This window comes from Mesoplodon mirus (assembly GCF_964341445.2).
Source record: "Mesoplodon mirus genome assembly, chromosome: 4".
NCBI classification, from domain to species: Eukaryota; Metazoa; Chordata; class Mammalia; order Artiodactyla; family Ziphiidae; genus Mesoplodon; species Mesoplodon mirus.
Genome location: NC_138979.1, coordinates 45,341,681 through 45,364,714, shown reverse-complemented (window position 1 = coordinate 45,364,714; position 23,034 = coordinate 45,341,681). Strand labels below are relative to the sequence as shown.

The following is a 23,034-nucleotide window of genomic DNA, read 5'->3' as shown; positions in this document are numbered from 1 at the left end:
GCTTGTTAAAGCAGATTGCTGGACCCCACCCTCAGAGTTTCTGATTCAGTAACTCCATGGATATGCATTTCTGACAAATTCTCAGGTAATGTTGTTGCTAGGGTCTATGACTACACTTTGTGAAACCTGCAGTAGAAAATAAACTCTGAAAGCAAAGCTCTGAATTATTCACCCTGGCATAATTAGCATCTAGCCTAATGCTTTATATACAACAGGAAATGTACAAGTGTTTACTGCATGGATTGGCAAATTTAGGGCTTAAAATTAGCCTACATGTAGAGATACTGGTGAAGGCCTTAAAACTTCATCTTTGGCACTTCCCTAACTCAGTATTGACTACATTTCTTGGTATTTCAATACCTACCACTACAATCACCACATTTTCACATGGTTAATTTTTCAACATTTAAATTGATGATGAGAATAATCTAGATTGCATATAGATTGAATACAAAATCCCCTCAATCTTTTATTTATTTATTTTAACCAAAAAGAGTTAGGTATCTTTGGGCAAGAACATAATTAGCATAGACAACCCTACATGGCTTTTGGTGATTACTGAGGAAAGACTGACATTATATTAAAAAAAAAAAAAAAAAAAAAAAAAGGAAAATGTGTTTTGTAAGAAAATGCTATTCTAAGAACAAAGTGAACTTATATGCAAACCAGAGAATAGTTTGTTTGTATTTTCCCCTGGCTTTTTCAGTGGTTACCTCCCCAGGTCACTTCCTCCTAAAGAGTTTACACTTCCTAATTTATCTGTTTTTTATAACTTTGGGAGCTTGAAGTTTTTTGTTTTCTGTTTTTTCTTTTTTAATGCATGTGCTTGATGAAATCTCTTTTAGTTTCTGCTCTATCTTTTAAAATATTTATCAGTGTACAAAGAGCTGTATGAAAATATGTAGTATTAACATTAGCTGGATTTTTTTTTTTTAGAATTTTAGGTGATGAGGTTAGAACAGAAAACAAGTCATCTTATTCTTAATTCTGCGCTTGACAACTACTTTCAAATTTAACATCTCATTAAAACAATTTACAGGATGACATGTTATAGATACTATAGGAAAACAAGAATCTTTTTATAGTACTCCAGGCTGTAATTTAGAATGAAACAGAATACAAAGCAAAGATATCATTGGTTGATTTGATTCTGCACTATAATTCGTACTTAACTCATTTCCAAAGTTGCAGTAAAGCATTAGTTTAAAACAAGATTTTCCATCACACCTCATTTCAAAATAAATTCCAGGTGAGTCACAAGTTTAAATATGAAGAAACTATAACAATTCTGCACAAAATGATGGGATAAGATTTTTAACGTAATCTCAAATTAGGGAAAGTGCTGATATAAAAGACTGGTGTTGTTTAAGGAAAGTAGGATGTGTGTTTTTAGTAAAGGAGGTGTGAGGAATGGAATTACATTTTATGAAGGAAAAAGAAAGTCTGTCTGTCTTAGATCTGATTGTTTCTGGATGGAGACAGAATGTGATGGAAGGTTTGTGGGAAGTGGACCCAGAGAAAAGAGTGTTGTCCATGGTCAGGACTGACTAGGTTAGAATAAATTTAACTGAGTAAATGAATTTTAAAAGTAAGCTGGTGCAAAACCTGAATTTGACTTTTCTCTCTGTTAAAAGGACAAGTTCTCTTAAAATGCTGAGCTGCCTTTGATAACAGATTTTAAGTTCCTTTGCCTTTTAAGTGATCAGTTCTGTATTTGCCTTTGAAATCTTTTATTGTCGCTATGGCTAAGAAGTAAATAACTATTGTTTCACAGTGACCTATGATCCTATATGACCAAGTACTTCAAATACTTTTTGGTATTTTTTTTGACAAAATTTCGTAAATCAAATTCTAATGAAGTCCTTTTGACCACTAGCTAACTTTGGGATGCTTCAAAGGGACCCTGAAATATCCCAAAGAAAGATATTAAACTAATTAGATTCATTTGATATGTTAAATTACATGTGAGGTATTGTCAAATGAGTAATAAATCTTCTTAGGTTATATTGTATGGTAAATGTTATTAATATAGATATTCTAGAAATTATATGGAGTTCCTAAAAATCTGATATGTCCTGGTGAAATGTTATCAGTTATAATTCTGGTTATTATCTGAAAGTGTTATATGTCACAGCAGTAACCAAGTTTCTTTGTCAATTGCACTGTAATCAGATTTTAAACATGCCTTCTTAAGTCATTTGTCATAGACACTTATGGTTTTACTCTGATGTCTTTACAGAAATATTTTCAAGAACATTTTCAAGAAGATTTATAGAAAGGACCTTTGGATAAATACAAGTTTCTGACTTTCAGACCATAATGCTGAACTGGGTAAGAAATTTAAAAATTCTAATGGGAAACCTGATGGCTTCATAAAACTGTTAACAAAAAGGATTAGTTACATACGACTGAGTGAACTGGTGAATGTGGTTCTAATTTTATGGTTTCTATCTGAAAAAAAATTACCGGTTTAAATCTGTGTTTTCCAGATATAAGGAAACCCTTCCCCTCAAACTAATTATGACTTACAGTAATTTGGTAAATTATACCTTTGCAAGCAGAATTGAAACATTTATCTATTCTATCTGCTCCCTCCAGAGATTGGAAACTCTTAGGGTCCCAGGAGCTTTATCAGATAAATCAGGAAGGCTACCTCCTAACACGTACAGGCCCTTGAGAGGGCCTTTAAAACGTTAGGCTGAGACTCCTTATAAAAATTACAGCAAAGACAATTAAAGAAAAGAAGCGTACATGATCAGTTACCGTTATATACATCATCAAGCCATGTTTCTTGAGACCAGACTTATTTTGTAAACAAATTAGTCTTAATTTGGCTATATTTGGTAGAAATCAGGGTAATTTTAAACAGGAAAAGATTGTTTCGAGAGGGCAGACAGCAGAAGCAAGACGAACTACAATCCTGCAGCCTGTGGAAAAAAAACACATTCACAGAAAGAAAGATAGACAAGATGAAAAGGCAGAGGGATATATACCAGATGAAGGAACAAGATAAAAACCCCAGAAAAACAACTAAATGAAGTGGAGATAGGCAACCTGCCAGAAAAAGAATTCAGAATAATGATAGTGAAGATGACCCAGGACCTCAGAAAAAGAATGGAGGCAAAGATCGAGAAGATGCAAGAAATGTTTAACAAAGACCTAGAAGAATTAAAGAACAAACAAACAGAGATGAACAATACAATAACTGAAATGAAAACTACACTAGAAGAAATCAATAGCAGAATAACTGAGGCAGAAGAACGGATAAATGACCTAGAAGACAGAATGGTGGAATTCTCTGCTTGCTCTGCATTGGATTACCAGATTATAACAGTCTATTTTGCCTTTGCTGACCACGTATTAGAGAATATGTATAGACACCAAGTATGGGGGATGGTTAAAATACATATGTATTATAGAAGTTAGTACAATAGATAGTTTGCTGTAGTTTTGTTTTATACTTTACATTTGACACTGTTCTGAAGATTAGGAGCTTTAAAAGAAAACTGCTACTAAATGTAAGGATCTTTTAATGGAGACTGTCTCATCATTACATTATACCCCATTTTATTAATGTCATACCATTTTGCTCATACAAGTGTATTGTTGCTGATGATGTTCCAAAACGATTAATATGATAAAAAGTACTAGGAGGGTATATTCTGCCTCTAAACACACACACACACACACACACACACACTCACTCACACACACACACCCCTTATTTAAAAAGCATGTAAATAAAGTCAAAACAATGAGGACAACAGTACCGATGTCTACTGGGAGGCTGCATATATTGATTTTTTAAAATACATCAGGTTCTTTAAAAAACTACAAATAGAACTACCATATGACCCAACAATCCCACTACTGGACATATACCCTGAGAAAACCATAATTCAAAAAGAGTCATGTACCACAATGTTCATTGCAGCTCTATTTACAATAGCCAGGACATGGAATCAACCTAAGTGTCCATTATCAGAAGAATGGATAAAGAAGATGTGGCACATATATACAATGGAATATTACTCAGCCATAAAAAGAAATGAAATTGAGCTATTTGTAATGAGGTGGATGGACCTAGAGTCTGTCATACAGAGTGAAGTAAGGCAGAAAGAGAAAGACAAATACTGTATGCTAACACATATATACAGAATTTAAGAAAAAATAATGTCATGAAGAACCTAGGGGTAACACAGGAATAAAGACACAGACTTACTAGAGAATGGACTTGAGGATATGGGGAGGGGGAAAGGTAAGCTGTGACAAAGTGAGAGAATGGCATGGACATATATACACTAGCAAATGTAAAATAGATAGCTAGTGGGAAGCAGCCGTGTAGCACAGGCACATCAGCTTGGTGCTTTGTGACCACCTAGAGGGGTGGGATAGGGAGGGTGGGAGGCAGGGAGATGCAAGAGGGAAGAGATATGGGAACATATATATAACTGATTCACTTTGTTATAAAGCAGAAACTAACACACCATTGTAAAGCAATTATACTCCAATAAAGATGTAAAAAAATAAAATACATCAAACGTTACCATGTAAGGGCCCTTTTAGATGGCCCAGAGTTCCTGATCTCCTCCTTCAGAATTTCACATTTGCCTTTCAACTCAAGGTATGTATTTAAGTAAAAATTACCGAGTAAATAATGATATCTCAACTTGAATTCTATTTTTACTATATTTCTCTTTTAATTAATTATGTTTCTGCATTGTTTTCTAATTTACCAGCTACTTTCAAACATATAACTTTCTGATTTTAAGGATTTAAAAGTCACTCATTCATTCACAAATATATAATAATGAAAGTTTGTTGAGTTCTGTACTAGAGAGGAAAAGTATCACTATGATTATTTTAGAGATAAGAAAATGGTTAACTAGTGATTGCTTTGCTACGTCTAGTTAGTGAGTAGAAGAGCCACAAATTGAAAAAAAATAGTTTTAATTACATGTATTATAAATAAAAATCACAACAATTACATTCAGTGTTTTTGGAATACCTATTATATGTGAATGCTATACCACACATGAAGAATTCATTGATGGGCAAAAGTGACATAATTCCTGCTCTGGTGGGGTTTACAGTCTGTACCACCATATTGTCTCTTCTATGATCTTAATTGTTATATTATTTTACTAATGATTCAGTAATATCACTAACATCTACTTAGTTTTTCTCCTAAAAGGGAATTACAGTAAGTCCCCTACATACGAATGAGTTCTGTTTCAAGAGTGTGTTCATTAAATCTAATAAATTTAGCCTAGGTACCCAACTAACACAGTTGGCTATATAGTACTGTACTGTAATAGGTTTATAGTACTTTTCACACAACTAACACATAAAAAACAAACACGAAAAATAAAGAAAAATATATATATTTTTTTGTGGTACGCGGGCCTCTCACTGTTGTGGCCTCTCCCGTTGTGAAGCACAGGCTCCAGACGCGCAGGCCCAGTGGCCATGGCTCACGGGCCCAGCCGCTCCGCGGCACATGGGATCTTCCTGGACCGGGGCACAAACCCGTGTCCTCTGCATCGGCAGTTGGACTCTCAACCACTGTGCCACCAGGGAAGCCAAAGAAAATATTTTTAATCTTAGAGTACAGTACCTTGAAAAGTACAGTAGTACAGTACAACAGCTGGCACTTCTTAGCATTATCAACTACATCACCGCTGCTTTTATGCTTGCTTCTGGACATCCTGGGCTAGAAATAAAGATACTGTACTACTGTACTCTATTCAGTACTGTAAAGTACACAAAAGCACAACCAGTTGTAGAGGATGCATACATGTGACAATGTATGCCAGACATGTGAACTAACTTAGATGACTAGACATGCTAATGCACATTTGCATCTTTGAAAGTTCACAACTTGAAGGTTCGTATGTAGGGGACTTACTGTATATTAAGAATTCTATAAATTCTGGGCAGCTGGGAAAGTGCAGCCTAAGCCATGAAAAATAATACAGACTATTAGGCAAAAATATTCCTTAAGCAGATTTCTTACATACTATAGCTCTTTGTGCAATTTAATTTGCAGTTGAAGTTTATTTCCTTTTCTCTGGGATACTTATCAAAAAGAAAAAAAATCTAAAGAAAAAAAATCGGAAGTAGTGACAAATAAAATTTTATTTTATTTAATATTTGCTTAATGTCAAGTATCTCTTGAAGAACTTATTAAAATATGGATTCCTGGGATTCTTCTCAGATACCCTATTTTATTGGGTCTGAGATGGTCAAGTTCCCCAGGTGATTCTTAGGATCAGGGTAGTTTGGGAAATATTCAAGTAGAATCAAGCAAGTATAAGAAAATGTATGTTTCCTTCTTTATGTTTACTGCACTTTTCATGAATTTCAAGTAATCTGATTTACTAAATGCCCCATCTGAATCAACAAATGTGTTTTAAAAGTAACAGATTCAAGACCCATTGATTTTCCAGTTAACACAGTGTGCAAGAATAAATTGTAAGTGAGATGACTCGACTCCATATATAACCTTCAATGAAACACCAATTCCAAACACCTTAATTAAAGACATTAAAAAATTACCAAGAAGCACATCATAGATTGATTTTTTTGCCTGTAATTATTTGTGAGTTAAGTATACCTTTAAAGAAAAACATTTCTAAAGTGGGAACACATTAAAACAAAAATCACATAATGCAATATCAATTCTAATAGGGTAGCTTTATGGCTACAATATTATAGTTTCAGGGGTCATCATTCCTATTATTGTGTATGACCACGTGAAGCAGGTAGTGTCAATAATACATCTAACCCAGTTCTATACTTGTTGGATACCAAATTCATATAAATTTAAAGGTTTTATGAAGATTAGGTACTAGATTCCAAATATATCAAAAATACAGGAGATTTTTCTCCAGAAATTTAGACTTCATGTATTCTTTTTTTTTTTACTGGAGTAGGGAAAACATTGAAATCTCAAATACAGATATTATGACCATGCACAATTCATCTCTCTTGTATATCTATCCATCCACCCAACCATCCCTCCATCTACTCCTTTTTCATCCATTCCAAAATTCCATCTCCTCCTGATCTACATAAGATCATATACTATGTTTGGTGTTTATCTATTTCTCTGATCTTGTAAAATGTTATTATTGTGATGTGTGTTTACTTTAAATTTACTTAACTAGTATTATGCTATATAACACCTTCTGTTTCTTTTTTTTTCCACTCAGCAGTATGTTTTTAATTTCTTTCCATGTTACTAGGTAAATAACTCATTTCTTCTAACTGCTCCATAATATTCTATGGGTAAATCCACCACATTTTATGCATCTATTCTCCTATGAAAGACATATGGATTGCCTCCAACTTCTAAGTATCACAAACAATGCTAAAGTGAATATTCTATTAAATATCTTCTTAGGTATCTTTGTGCAAATATGTCTAATATATAGATCTAATATCAGGATTGCTGGTTCCTAGTTTCCATGCTAACCAAAAGTTCATGAGAGCACAATGTCTCCATTTCCTCATGAAATGGAGACATTGGCATTATCTAGTTTATTAATTTTTGCCAACATGCTAGATATAAGGTTATAGCTCAGTGATGTTTTGACTATATTACTTTAATTAATAATGAGTTTAAGAAACTTCTCAAAGCTTATAAGCTTCTTGAGTAAGCATTTTTATAAATTGCCTGATCATTTTTTGTGCCTATTGTTTAAATGGAATCTCTATCTTTTTTGGTTGCTATTTTGGAATTCCTTAGTCCTTTGTCAGCTTTTGACGCAGCAAAGATTTTTTGCAATCTTTCATTCTTCTCGCAGTGTACCTTTATAATAAATTGTCAAGTTTAAAATAATTAAATAGATCAATTTTTCTATTTAAAATTTGTGCATTGGAATTTTTTTTTTTTTTTTTTTTTTGCGGTACGCGGGCCTCTCACTGTTGTGGCCTCTCCTGTTGCAGACGGAGCACAGGCTCCGGACGCGCAGGCTCAGCGGCCATGGCTCACGGGCCCAGCCGCTCCGCGGCATGTGGGATCTTCCCAGACCGGGGCACGAACCCGTGTCCCCTGCATCGGCAGGCAGACTCTCAACCACTGCACCACCAGGGAAGCCCTGTGCATTGGAATTTTAAAAAGTCTTTCCTACCATGCATCAGAAAGGTATTAACCTATACTATCATTATTATTACATTAACACTTGTCCTTTTCATCCTCTTAAGTTCACATTGGATATGGTATTAGGCAAGAAACCATCTCTTCCCACAAACCCCCAACCCTTAGCTCCATATGGTGAGACAATTTTCCTTACACTCTAAATGTCTGTTCCTTTCCCTAGTGATCTATGTGCCACAATTTTTAGTGTAAAGAAATTCTATTGTTCTTGTATTTGTTGAATGAGATTTATTCTTATGTGAACCAATAGCTTTTTGTAGATTTTGTTAGTTTTCCTACACGTATAGTCATATGACTCATAAATTATAACAGTTCTTTTCCTTTCTAATTTATATTCTCATGTCTTCAACTATTATGTTATACAGCAGTATTAATAGGATAATTGTCTCTATTTCTTAAATGAATGTACCTAAATTTCATCTGTTAATGTTAGCCATAGTTTTTTTAATGTAAACTTAAATAAAAGAAAATCTGTTCCATTCCTAATTTTTTGAGTTTCTTTCTTAATCATAAAGAGGCATCAAATTTCACCATATGCTCATTCTACATATATTGCATACATATATGATCTTCCCCCTTTAGATAACTATTATAGTGATTTATATTGATAAATTTTTTTCCTAATGTCAAATAATCCTTGAATTGCTGGGATAAGATTGTTTGATCTGGTTGTATTTTAAATATGCCATTTGATAATTTATTTAGAACTTTTAAATCAGTGTTCATTTACAAAATGTGTCTATACTTTTCTTTTCAAATATTGTCATAATCCAATTTTAGAATCAAGATTACACTAGTCTTACTGGCACAACTTACGCTGCATGTTGTTTATTCTTTCAGAATTTTTTAAGGTTTCATTTGTGGCTTAATTTTTGACCTCACTTTGTTAGAAAGATTGAAATACACAATGATGGAAACATAACAGTCTAATAACTTTTGAGGCTTTGGATTTTCACGTTCCTGTCTTCTTCACCAATAAATAAGATACCACTCATTTTGAACATTTTATAAGAATTTATATATTGCTTATGAAGCTGGCACTTAAGAAGAAATTTCCTACTTATGAACTTTCTTCCACATATTTTATAATAAAATTTAAAGAAAAGTTAAGCTTAAAATGTGTCTGTATTTACTTAGTTCTAGTGTAATGACAATAATCACAGGAGGTAGTGAAAAAGTACCTTCTTTTCAGAATGAACATCATTCCCTAAACTAATGCTACTGATTGCATAAGAAAGTCCATTGCAAGGAAAAAAAAAATCTAAGGTAAGTCAGGGACACTTTCTAGCTAGTTCCTTAAGGATTACTATTTAAATAATATCTCAAGAGTTATAGAATTGAAATTTTTCCAATTGTAAATTTCAAAGTCACATTTTATTTTAAACTTTCCTTTTATTACTGAATTATTTAGAATTGACTAGAGCAAAAACAAAAGAAAAAACAAACAAAAATAGCTATGGCAACTTTTTTGGCTAAAATAACTGAAAAAGTACACATCTACAAATCAAGGAAAACTTTCTGAAACTTGACATGCATATGTTCATGTAAGTTGCCAATTTAAGATATTGTGGGAGGGTGTTTTTTTTTTTCTAAAAAAGTTTTCAGAAGATATCTTGGTCAAAATTTTTAAACGAATAGCAGTAACATACTGCATACATATAGATATTTTTGCATAGAAGTTCTATTAAGTAAGCAGTTATTCACTGATTTCTGCTACTGTATGTGAGGTACAGAGCAATGTACTATAAGTTCAATAATAAACAAAATAGTTTCTGTTCTCATTAAACTCAGTGTTTCCTGTGGGAATCAGACAAGTTGAAGGACATTTTAAGATGTGAAAAAATAGAGGGTGCTTTGACTACATGGTACAATCAAGTTTGCATTATATATAGTAGAAATGGAAAAGCAGAAGAAAGGAAGGCATTCTTCTGTTCTTTAAAAGCATTATGATATTCATTGCACTATTATTTGTAAAAGTGAAACACTGGAGTTGATATGTAAATTGTGGTGTATTTATGTGATAGGTAGCGGTAAAAAAAAAAAATCAATAAACTGTACCTAAATGTATCAGAATACATAGTTCGCAAAACATAACACCAAGCTTTAAAAATTACAGAATCATTCCTACCAAATAACTAAACGTTTTTTAGTCTGGTACTGGAGTTAGTACATGGAACCATATCACTACACTGCTTGTTTGTACAATTTAGTATATGAGAGAGACATACTCATATACTCAAATGGTTAATAGACATGTATAATAAATGTTCATAAAGATGAACCAGAAAGCTAATATCAAATTAATAATAGAGACTGCCTCAGAGGTAAGAGGCAGGGAAGTTTGTTTTGGGAGGGAAACAAAGGGACTCTAAAGGCACTCTAATATGCCAGGCACTAGTGTAGGTTCTGAGGACACCTCAAGGAACAAACGACAGTTTCTTTAAGATAGAAAAAAAAAAAAAAGACCAAACATTTCAAACATACTTGAAAATGTATTGGCTTATCCTCTCCTGGAAGATCATCTATATGAAAAGAAAATCCATAATCTGAAGGTTGCTTTAGAAGCAACAGCAGGGGAACTAGTTGGACAATCCTAACGGTGATTACTACGAAGCTGGAACACATTCATTTTATTAAATTCCACGTAAGGAGATCCTCTATTTGGGGGTGAGTGGGAAAGACTTTTTAATACTCCAAATTTTAAACAGAAATATTGGTCAATTTGATTATATTAAAAATGAGAATTTCTTATAAATGTACGCTGTGACAAAGATAAAGATGAAGGATTGTGAACATCTTTGCAATGTCAAAAGCTGACAAAGAGCTAAGTAACTTTAGAATAGCAACCAGAAAAAGATATTCTATTTTTAAAAATAAGCACAAGCTATGAATAGGTAATTTATAAAAATGGTTACTCAAAAAGCTAATAAGCTTATGAGAGATTCTTGAACTCATTATTAATTAAAAATATAATTAGAACATTGGGCTAGTTTATAGATTGATCCCTCATGTGTCTTTATGCAAGAGATCAATCACCTATGTCCACATTGCCACACCTGAGTTCTTAGTTTTGCTAAACTGAAGGACAAACATGGGCGTGGTGATCCACCCAAGGTAAATGCTGCTCCATGAGTGTGCCACCAGCCTTTTTTAGCTATTTCTTCTAACTGCAACAATTTCAACTTATCTCTCAAGTTTGCTTTTCATTTTTATTCTGAGCACTATTCTTATATGGTTCTTCAAAACCCCTTTGGAGAAAGAAAGAGAGCTTCTACATTTAAATAATCAGAATTATACTGTGCCTAACAACCCTGAAACTCTTGTTTCTTGGTTTCAGGCATTACATTATCTAGAGAGAACTCAGATGAAAACAGAAGTGGCATGAATACTAAAAGTATGTCTTGATGAAGAAACTGAGAGTTGAAGAGGCTGACTACCTCATCCAAGGCGACCAAACTAATAAGCAGTAGAGCCAGAATCTAAACTCAGGGGTTCAAACATCATGTTCTTGACCACAGACTTTGAAGTGGAGTCAGTGAAGTAGAATATAAATAAGTAACAGAGTGCTGTTTTTATAAAATTTCTTTCTTACTAATTAGTTAATCAACTGTACTCTGTGTCAGGCATAGCGTTGAACACTAGGGATACAAAGATGAAACTCACAGCCTAGTAGGGAAGACAAACCAGACAAATATTACATTATATTCCTAATAAATGCATCACGGTAAGTGTGCTAGTGGTGACATGTCAGGGTATTATGAGAGCAGAGAGCCACAACTCCGGCTTTCTGAAGAAAAGGTCAGTGAGCTCGAGTTAGCCACAAAGGGGTTTGGGGAGGTGAAGCAAATCCAGGTAGATAAAAACAATGCAGATGTGCTCCGCAGCAAGAGAAGACACCGCAACGAAGACCTCAACGAAGACCTCAACGAAGAGTAGCCCCCGCTCGCTGCAACTAGAGAAAGCCTGCGCACAGCAACGAAGACCCAACGCAGCCAAACATAAATAAAATAAATAAATTGTTTTAAAAAATAAAGTTTAATGATAAAAAAAAACCAACAATGCAGATGGCGGCATCATGGAGTTTAGTGTCCTGAATCACAGAAAGCAAGGGGAAAATTACGTTGAAATAAGGAAAGCTAGCCAGAGCTCACATCTTAGAGGACCTTTGAATAATTGCAAAGTTTAGACTTAATCCCATGAATGAATGGGGGTTACAGATAGGACAGTCATATATATTTTAAGTAGATACTTTGGGTGGCAGGTTGGAAATGGATTTGAAGGTCTATTAGTCAAAATAAGCCAAGTTTGTTGTGGTAACAGATAAATCTCCTAACCTCAATAAGTTACTGCAGTAATGGGTTATTGCTGAAGTCCTCCACCTGGTATCCATACCATGTGGAATGTGTGTCCTTCCAGGGTACTACAGCAGAAGAGAGAGAGCTGGAGGAAACTTCAGGATGTTTTTAAGGGTTGGGACTAGATGTAGCTTTCATCAGTTCCTCCCATATCTTGTCCAGGACCCTGCAACACTACCCCATACAACTGCAAGAGGCTTTAGGAAGGACTGAGAGTCTCCTATGATAGAGCACTCCTTTCAGTCTTGTTTATAAAGGGCCAAATAACCTGTAATTTCTTTTTGTATCGTTTGAAAAAAGTAATTGTTTATTCATTCATTCAATTTATTCGACAAACACATTTCTGAGCACCTACTATGATCTAGGCACTCTTGCAGGTACCAGGGATACAGCATTGTTCATGTTACTTTCCTCTCCACTCACGATGATATGTGTAAGGACAGAGTAACAGAGTAAGTGGGGTGGAAGGTGCAATATGGGTAGATCCTGGGTCTTACTGCCATTGAAAGGACTTTGAACATGACTAAAATGAAGGGACTTTAGAATATTATGTGGAAAAGAGTGACATAATCTGACTTACTTTTTAAAAGGGCCATTCTTGCTGCTCTGTTAAACATAGGCAGAGGTTGTAGGGTAGAAGCACTGAGCTCTGTTAGTAAGTTATGTAGTAATCCAAGTGAGCAACAATGGTGACTCAGACCAGGTGGGAGCATGAAGGTGGTGAAAAGTGGTTAGATGTACTGTGAAGATAAGGTGTTTGATTTTGAAGATAAAGTCCTCAGAATTTGAGGACAATTCAGATGTATAGTGTGAAGGAAAAAGGTCTTAACTTGAGCTCCTCGGAGAATGGGGTTATAGTCAACTGAGGGGAGATAAGCCTTAATTATTAAAATTTTTCCAAGATGGTTCCAGAAGGGCTCTAGGGAGTATTAGTTTCCTAAATTATTCAGGTCCAATGGGTGCTTTCTTTAGAATTTCAAATGATAACAATGTTTAAGGAAAAGTCTTTTTCTTAGATTTAAACTTAGCTCCAAACAATCTCCACATGGACAAGATTTCATATAAAATCTATAAATCTGTCCACATAAAATGAATACCAGTCAGTTAGAAAATCATGCAAACATTGTTTTTGAAGCCAAATAAGCAAATATTAAGCTATATTAGATTCATTTTGATGTGACAATTTATTTGCTTTTTATTAGGGGTATGTTTGCTTTATGGGAACTGCACATATTTCTATATAGCTTATATAAATAAGGCTGTTATTTTACTATTATTAGTATTAATATATTAGAAAGACACTAAATAAGGTATGACACTTGACCTTGATGATTTGATTCATCCACTGAGTGTGAATTAATAGGAGAGGAGGTCATATTTAACTTGGATTTTTTGAAGGCAGAGGATGGGGGAAGAACATTTTAGGCAGATAGAACAGGATAAACACATGAATGTAAAAGAAGATGGCCAGTTCATAGAAAATAATAGAATTTAGGGCTCATGAGAGGGACCAGTTTGAATTTGGAATTGCAAGGAGTAGGAAATTAAAGGTGGTAAAGCCCGGTATGTATATAGTTATGTATGGGTAACTTACATGGTATAATAAAAAGCTTAATTTTTAAAATTTGGGTAGAATAAAGACGATGTTGAAAAAGTAGAGGAAGAATTGAAAGAGCTTTGTGGGAGGAAGATAGAGAGTAGAGAATAGACAAAGGGAAGCCATTAGAAAGCCACTCAAGGGGAGATTTGAAGTCAGAGACAATTTAATCCCTAGAAATCCCAGAGAACCAAGTTTCCAAACAATAGCACACGTAGTGGGAATGTTAAGCTAAAGTTAAGAACAATTATGTGATTTTATGTTGTTTTGCTTATACAGTGACAGACTCCAGCTTTAATGTTTTCTCCTATTAGGCTAAGGAGTCAGTGACCCCAGAAAGGATGAATACCATAAGAAACCCAGCCTGAAACCTAGCTTGAAAGACTCCTATGCTCCTTCATCCAACATCAGCTTTCTAGAATCTGCCCCACTCAACTAACCAGGAAGTTCCACAGGTAACTGCACGGTTTTCAATATCTATTTGAGCAACTGCATTCTTCACAGAAGTGGATAGACAATAGGTACATGTTAAAGAGCCATCCCAAGCAATAGTTCTATAGAACTAATAGCGATATATATAAATCATAGTGTGCATTAAAAAACTTCAATGCAACAAAAAGACACATCACATATAAAGAAAGAAGTAATATATGAAATTACATAACAAAGAAAGATTACTATCTAAAATATACTTTAGAATTTTCTACAGATTAATAAGCAAAAGACAGGCAAGCCAAGAGAAAAATCAGCAAGGAATTAATAGGCGATATACAGAAAATAAAACTGAAGTGTTCATTGAGCATATGTGAAAAGATGTTCAAACTCACCAATATTAAAACAGTGTTCATTTCTGAAGGAAGAGGAAGGGAGGAGAATGGAATTTGAAAGAACTACAAAGTGAAATGCCAATTTATGTCTAACATTTAATGGCTTTAAACAATAAAGAGCAGAGCAAATATTGCTAAATGTTAACAGCTGGTCATCTATGTGGTAAGTATATGCATGTTTGATTTACTTTCTGTATTTTATTTTTAGAAATATTTCTTAATAATAAATTTACATATGTGACAATGTTACCATCCTGTTCTATAAATATGTCCCCATCTATCAGTTTTATGAGAAAAAATGATAAGGGAGGCAGATGAATTACGGGAAGGACATAGAAGTAGGAGTTGAAATCCTAAGTTCTAGTCCCAAATCTGCCACTTGCCCACTGTGTGACCTTGAGAAAATCACTTAATTCTTTTGAAAGTAACTCCTCACCTGAAAAACTTGAACAACAATATCCACCTTTAATATATGAAGTTATTTTAAGGAGTGAATTATTTCACTCTCATATATAAGAAAGTGATGTTCAAATGTGAAGAAAAGATATGGAAATTCTTAAAACCTGCAGTTAACGTGAAGTTGAATGAACATACTTTCCCACTTACTGTCATTCTAAACTTATGGAAGCAGACATTAGAACAGAAGGTAGACACACATCTTTTCTTACCGGGTCTATTAGCTGGGAATAGAGTTCATTGCAATTGTCAAAAATATACTTGTACGTAGAATCCAGGCAAGCCCTGACACAGTCTTTCACCACCATGCTGGCCTTTGGGGGGCTTTGCAGCTCCAGAACCTGGTAGACAAAATATTTTCTTAAATTCAAAAATAAAACATTGTATAAACCATATAAACAAATCAAACAATATTCAATAAATATTTTTAGTTGAACTTTCTGTATTCAGGAGAAATGTGATCTTAGAAATGTTTTAAATGTGTAAACACCCACCTTAACGTCCTAATATAACAACTCAGAGAAAATGAGCATAGTTGTAAATATTCAAATAGAAATACTTAAAGTGACCAATCAATATCACTCATTCATTCCATTCACCACTCAACAAATATTTATCATCACCTACTATATATCGGACAATGGTGATACTGCAGTGAGCAAAAGAAACAAAAATCTCTTTCCTCATGAAGCTAAATTTTAGTAGATAATAAACAAAAGAAATCAGTAAAATATATTACATGATGTTGCATGCTGAAAAAAATAAATAAACCGAAGAAGAGGGATAGAAAGTATTTCAGTGGAATAGAATTTAATACAAAGGACTTCAATAGTAGATCAATTCAGAGAAGTAACAGGATGGGACCAGTGGAAAAACTGCAAATAGACTACTCCAAGAACCTTAGCTTTGAGCAAGGTGGGAAGAAAGTAGACTATTTGAGCAGAAGAGGAAAGTGACCTAGTTTTTTAAAAGGCTCCCTTATGCTGCCTTAAGGCCAGCTATGGACAAAGCAGAAAGACCAGTGATGAGTATAGTTCAATAATTCAGTCATGAGAAGACAGTGCTTGAACTATGGTAGAGCAAGGAGTTGTTAGAAGAAATTCTATCCTCGTTAATTTTGGAAGGAACAGGTAACAGGATTTGCTGATAGATTGGGTGACCAGTGTGAGAGAAAGACACCCTAAGTATATGATCAGGTCACCCAAGATGGCTGTCCTCTTGCTCTCTGTACATCTCCTGCTCCACAAGTGCCTACTTCAGCCACACTCTACTACCTGACTGACCTTCCTACATACTTGCCCCAGGCCCCAGCTAATGATTGGTCTAACTTTAGCCATGATGATAACCTATCAAAGGGGTGGTGAGGGACATGCCCCTCTGCTGGTTTCCCTGGTAACTGAGAGGCCAACCTGACATCAATTCCCCTATAACTGGTAACCTCCCCTTCCTCCCAGGAGTGAAGATTGCCTTCATGGCCGGCCAAGAGCCTGGGGCACACAGTGAGGTCTCACTCCAGGACCTTGCTTCGGACACATAAGATCCCCCATCCATTAAACCATTGACGTCTCTGTTGCTGGTTCTGGATTCTTTCTTTGGTCTTGAAGATGGGCAAGTACAGGCCTTGTAGGCCTATGGGGGGTGGCCTAACACCAAGGTTTTAGCCCTAAATAACTGGTACACTGGAAGTGGTCTCAACCTAGATGAGCAAGACTATGCTTGGAAGATCAGGAGCTCAGTTTTTGACAGGTTAAGATTGAGAAGCCTGTTATGCATACAAGTAGATTTCAAACAGACATTTGGGTAACTAGTCTGGAGTAGTAGAGATGCCTGAGCTAGTGATACAAATTTGAGAATTATTAACTTAGAGAAGAATTTAAAGAAATGAGACTAGATGAGTATGGACGGAGAAGAGAAGGGGTCCAAAAAATAAGCCCTGGGTAATTCTAGCCCTATGACATTAGACAAATGAGAAAGAACAAAGCAATGGAGAAGAGAAAAAAGGCAGCCAATGAGATAGGAGAAAAAAGAAGCAAGAGGGGTGTCCTGGAATCTAGGGAAGAAAGGCTTTCCTGGAGGAGGAATTGATAAAATATATTAAGTGATACCAAACACTGTAGGATGAAGACTGATGACTGACCACTAGATTTAGCAAAGTGATGGTCACTGGTGATTTTGACAGGATCATTTTTGGTGAAGTGATGGGCTAAAAGTCTAATTGGAGTAGGTTCCAAAAATAAGGGTGGATTTAAAGATTTAATATTTAAAAAATTTTAGTTCTCTACAGATTGATCTATAGATTTAATGCAATCCTAACCAAAATCCCAATAAGAACTAATATAATCTATTAAACAATTCTGAAAAGTAACAAAAAAGGTGGAGGACTAAAACTATCTAATTTTAAGATTTGCTATAAGGCTTCAGTAATCAAGACAGCATAGTAATGGTAAAAGTATAGACATTTGGACAGCATAGAGTGTCCAGAAATAGACCCAAACAAATATGATCAATTGATTTTTTATAATGATGCGAATGAAATTCAATAAGGGATGATCGCTTCAATAAATGGTGTGAAAACTACCGAACATCTATATACAAAAAAATGATCCTGACCCATACCTCACAACTTATTTAAAAAAAATAAACTCTCAAAATGGAACCCAGGATTAAACGTAAAAGGTAAAATAAAACTTTTAGAAGAAACACAGAAAAATCTTTGTGACCCTAGTTTCGTCAGTAGCACTACCTGTAAATAGAAAGGCTGATAAAGTAGACTTTATCAAAATTAAAAACTTTTGCTAGGCAAAAGATAATTTTAGAGAATGAAAAGGCAAAACACAGACAGCGAGAAAACATCAGCAAATAAAGTACCTGACAAAAGACTTGTATCCACAGTAAATAAAGAACTCAATACTCAACAATAAGAATGAAGAGTGGGCAAAACATTTCAACAGACTGTTCACAAAAGAAACTCAGATGGCAAATCAGCTCAAGAAAGCATGATCAACATTGTTAATTAATATAGAAATAAAATTAAGACCATAATAAGATATAACTTCATTCCTATTAGTGAAACTGTGCAGGATCCTGTGGGGCTCCTGGTCACGGAAGTCTTTCTCACCCCCATTACTTGTTTGTAGGGAATAGACTCCAGCCTCCATGACCCTCCCTGAGTTCCAAAGGGCAGATTAGAACAGTTGCTAATCAGGGAAGGGAGGGGATGCCAAGACAAGGGAGGAGCAGTCAAGAAACAATAGTGCAGCCTTGGGGCCAGGTCATGGTTCTGCCTCAGGGATACACATAACAATATCTTTAGGTTCTTTATAGAACTAAAACCCCCAACAAATGGAAGATGCCAGCATTCTTCATTCCAGATGAAAGGAACCAGAGAATCTCTTCAAGGAGGTCACCAGATTAAAGGAACCACAGAAACTCATCAGATTACCTGAGGCCCGATTAAAGGAGTGCAGGCCCTGCACACACCCTAATCTTACCCGCAACCTCACCCTTGAGCTGTTGCTATAAAACTCCTTACCAAATCCCCCCAGGTAGGGACACATAGTTTTCGAGGGCAGGATCCCACTGTGTCCCCCCTTTGCCTGGAAAAGCAATAAAGCTATGCTTTTCTACTTCACCCAAAACTCTGTCTCTGAGATTTGATTTGACACTGGTGCACAGAGGCCGGCTGAGTTTTTGGCATCATTAGAATGACTAAAAAAATAAAATAAAATCATGGAAAATGCCAAGAGTTTTACCAGAAGATGTAGAACAACTGCAATTGGCATTTCTTGTAAAGTTTTACATACATTTACCAAATGACCAAGGAATCTCCCTCCTTGTTATTTATCCAATGAAAGAGAAAATTTATGTTTACACAAAACTATATATATATATATATATATATATATATATATATCTCAATATTTTTAACAGTTTTATTTGATATGACCCCAAACTGGAAATAACCCAAATGCCTGCAGATCATATATAACAAAGAATTACTACTCAGCAATAAAAAGGAATGAACTGTAGATACACTCAGGAAGAAGGCTGAATAGCCAATATGTTACACTACATAGATTATTATTTCATTTACACGATGTTCTGGAAAAGGTAAAACCATAAGGGGACAATAACAGATCAGGAGGTAGGAGAGGTTGACTATAAAGGACTAGCACAAGGGAATACTGGAGGCTAATGGGACTGTTCTATATCTTTATTGTAGTGGTGGTTAATACAACCACACATGTCAAAACTAATAGATCTCTATGACAATAAGAGTGAATTTTACTGTCTATAATGAGGAGAAAAAGACAACAGAAGGAGAAAACTTGTTCAGAAGACAATTTGAGAAAATAAATTGGAAAGAAAAAGTAAAAAGGACTATTTTGAAGGGTTTTGGTATTAAAGGAAAAGAAGGATAAGGGTAGTAGTTGTAGAAGAAAATGGAGTCAAGCAATATTTTTAGGACTGGAAATAATAGCATATTTGGTGATGGGGAATATCCAGTAGAGTGTGGAAGACTGATAATTCAGGTGAGTGAGGAAGATTGATGGACCACTGTTTTAGTAACTCAGGAGGGGAAGAAATTAGTTACATCAGTGGAAGATACAGCTTTTTTTTTTTTGAGAACAAACAGCTAAGCAATCATAATTAAAAAAGAAGGAACAGAATATGGACACAGATGCAGGTAAGTAAGTATATGGGTGGGTGGCGGGAGCATGTGGTCAGACCTTGAGTAAGCTTTCCAGTAGTTGCTCCTGTTTTTCCAGTGAAATCAGAAGCAAGGTCATCAGCTGGTAGTGAGGGTAGGGGAGGACTTGCAAGTTTGAAATGATTTTGTTTCCTATACACTTCAAGGCTGGTGATTGAGGAAAGGCAGGTATTGAGCACTGTGCTGGCACTCCCCTCCCTCACTCCCATTTTCCTACCCCCCTCAATGTCAATGGCAGGCATCACTTGTCAATGAGAGCCTGGATCAGTTCTATCACCCTCTATGCACTGTTCCAGCAGCTACTGCCAGCAGATCAGAATTGATGTAAATTCTATTTATGCCAGTCACCTAATTTTACCATGACTTCAAAGCAAATGAATTTTAATTGAACTTTAAAGGATGGGTGGTTTATACAGTATGGTTTTGTTTTCTTTCTCTCTTATAAAACACCAATTTTACTGTTTTAGTGAAGATAATCATGGGCAACTGAAAAGAAGAAAAATAATTATTTCTAATTTTTTCTGTACAGGAATTTCCTGAATAAAAAATCATGAACTCTCTTTCAAAGGGCAGAAATGTTTAGCCCATAGCCTGACAAGTAGTTTTAGGAAAGGCTTTACATGAATTGTCCGGCTAGCCAAATTATAATTGCAGACAACTTGCTATTAAAGCAGAGAAGATATACCTAAAAAGAAATATTTGTGTAGGTTGGTAGATAGCAATTAATTATACCAATGGATTAAACAATCACACATATTCCTATATAGACATTCCCAGGGCAGGAAATGGAAGTTGCTACAATTAGGGTAAACTTAAAAGAGGCTACTCTCTTGCAATGAAAAAGTCAGCAAGACATCTCAGTTAAAACTGAAATGCAAAGTGAACTCCATTTCCATTTAATGTTCTTAGAGTTTTTGTTTTTTTTTTCCAGTAAGTGTCACATCCACTCACTAGAGAGCTTTGTTTAAGATGAATTTAACTTAAAACTAAATTTGAGCCAAATGTATCAGAGTATCTTAAGTGTCTAGGATAATCTTTTTCAACACACATTATGTTGGAAGATTCATTTAGCTCAGGCAAAGGCACCACATCTTAATCAATGGGGATGAACAGTACTGACCAAGAGAAGGGTAAAACCAGACTCTACCAGGGAGTAAATGTATGTCACACGAAGACAGTGACAAAAATAAAAGATGTACCTTCATCCTAAAAAAGGTGATACTTGTTAGCAGGTCAACAGTTGATTTCAGGTCTTGCAATCTTTCAGCATTGCTGGCGGGAAAGTTTTCCTGGTTAATTAGGAAACAGAAAATGGGTAAATTATCAGCATTAAGCCTCCAGTGGCAAATAAACTATAACTAACTTTCTGTGAAAGAAAATGGTAAGTAAACTGTGTAAAATTTAAAAGTATCACCACAGTATTCTCACAATATTTTTACTGTAAAATATCACAGAAAATAAACAAGTTGGAAGTATTCTTGTCTTAGTCTTGGAAAGCCATATTCTTCTATTTATTCCCACAATGTAACAAAAATGTACAAAATAATATCATTAATGCAATGTTATGAGGTTATTCATCCTTGTTTCACAAAATAGGTTTCATGCTGAAAGAGGGAGGGTGAGCATATATTTGAAAATATTTTTTATAATTTTCTCAAGATGGGTTATTTTTTCCCAAATCCTTTTGGGAAATTTTACATGTCCTATATTTACTTTTAGTCACAAAGAAGCTAAAAGTAAAAAAAAAGAAAAGAAGACTGTACTGTATAGTCTCTCCCTGAAGTACTGCAGATTTAAACAAAAAGTTTTTGTTAGTGAAGTTTGGTGAGAAATGTGAGATAAAAATGCAGATGTTCAGAATTTTGAAGGAAAGGAAAGGAAAGGAATTATGAAAATATTAAGGAAACAATTTCAGCATTGAGAAATTTCTCATATTAACGTGCTTTCAGATAGGCTTTTTAAAGAGCCATTAGGAAAACCACAGGTAACTTTTAGGTATTCATGAACTCAAGCAGAGTTGGAGAGTCAAAGTGATGGTGAATGAGGTGGCCTCAAGGTCCTTCTTGCCCCCAAATGTCATTTTCATTGCCTGTCACAGCAGTTCCCTTCTCATAGTGTTGGCCCCAGTTCCGACATGAAAGGTAAGTTTGACAAAATTTGGTATTATAATTTCCGGAAATGTGCAGTTAAGCGATCCATCAATAAGAGACTAAAAATTGAATGTAAGAAAGATACATATGTACAGATATGGAAAGATATTTATTATAGAATAAATTGTTAAAGAATGCAATAATTATTACTATAGATTTTTTGGTAAATAAAATTTGTAACTAAATTTTTTGGTAACTGTATTTTCTAAACAAAATTATATCTGTGTGTTTACAAACACAGACACACACATGAATATATTTGTGTATGTGTGAGTTTGTGTGTGTTTCACCTGCAGGTGAAGTATAGAATTGTTGACAATGAACTCTGTACAGCTTCAAAAAACGCACATTGTATTGATCTAGGAGTGAATTAAGCAGTGAATCCCAGAAGGAATATCAAAAGCTGAGGAAATATCAGCTGGATATCTTAGTAAGAAGGGGTGAGCTTTTAAAGATGAGGACTGGGCCACATGTCTACTTCATGAATTAGCTGAGGGCCACTCAATCTGATGGTTATTAAAAGACATAAAATTAAAGCTGTACATGTGTGCATGTGCACGCACGCGCGCACACACACACACACACACACACACAGAGTACTGCAGGTTGATGTGGAGCAAGGTACCTAAACAAGGGATGTCTACTTGATTACTTAGGGGACCCGTCTAGTGTGACAGGACCCAAGATTCCAAGATCATTATCTTTACTTTTCCATTACATAGTGGATAACTTTTTTTTACAATATGACAAGAAATCATCCGAGCCAAACACCATATT

The 23,034-nt window shown here is 35.0% G+C and overlaps 1 protein-coding gene across 1 annotated transcript in view; it reads right to left on the bottom strand.

Annotated features, from left to right (window-relative positions):
• The window catches only part of UNC13C (unc-13 homolog C), a gene marked incomplete at its 3' end in the record, with an annotated part of 622,886 nt that overhangs the window by 260,519 nt on the left and 339,333 nt on the right, over positions 1 to 23,034 (bottom strand). The window contains exons 16-17 of the mRNA XM_082618350.1: positions 21,307 to 21,396; positions 15,609 to 15,737 (exon numbers count right to left, since the gene is read on the bottom strand). Of these exons, the coding sequence (XP_082474476.1) occupies positions 15,609 to 15,737; positions 21,307 to 21,396 (219 nt within the window). The remainder of the gene's footprint in view (positions 1 to 15,608; positions 15,738 to 21,306; positions 21,397 to 23,034) is intronic.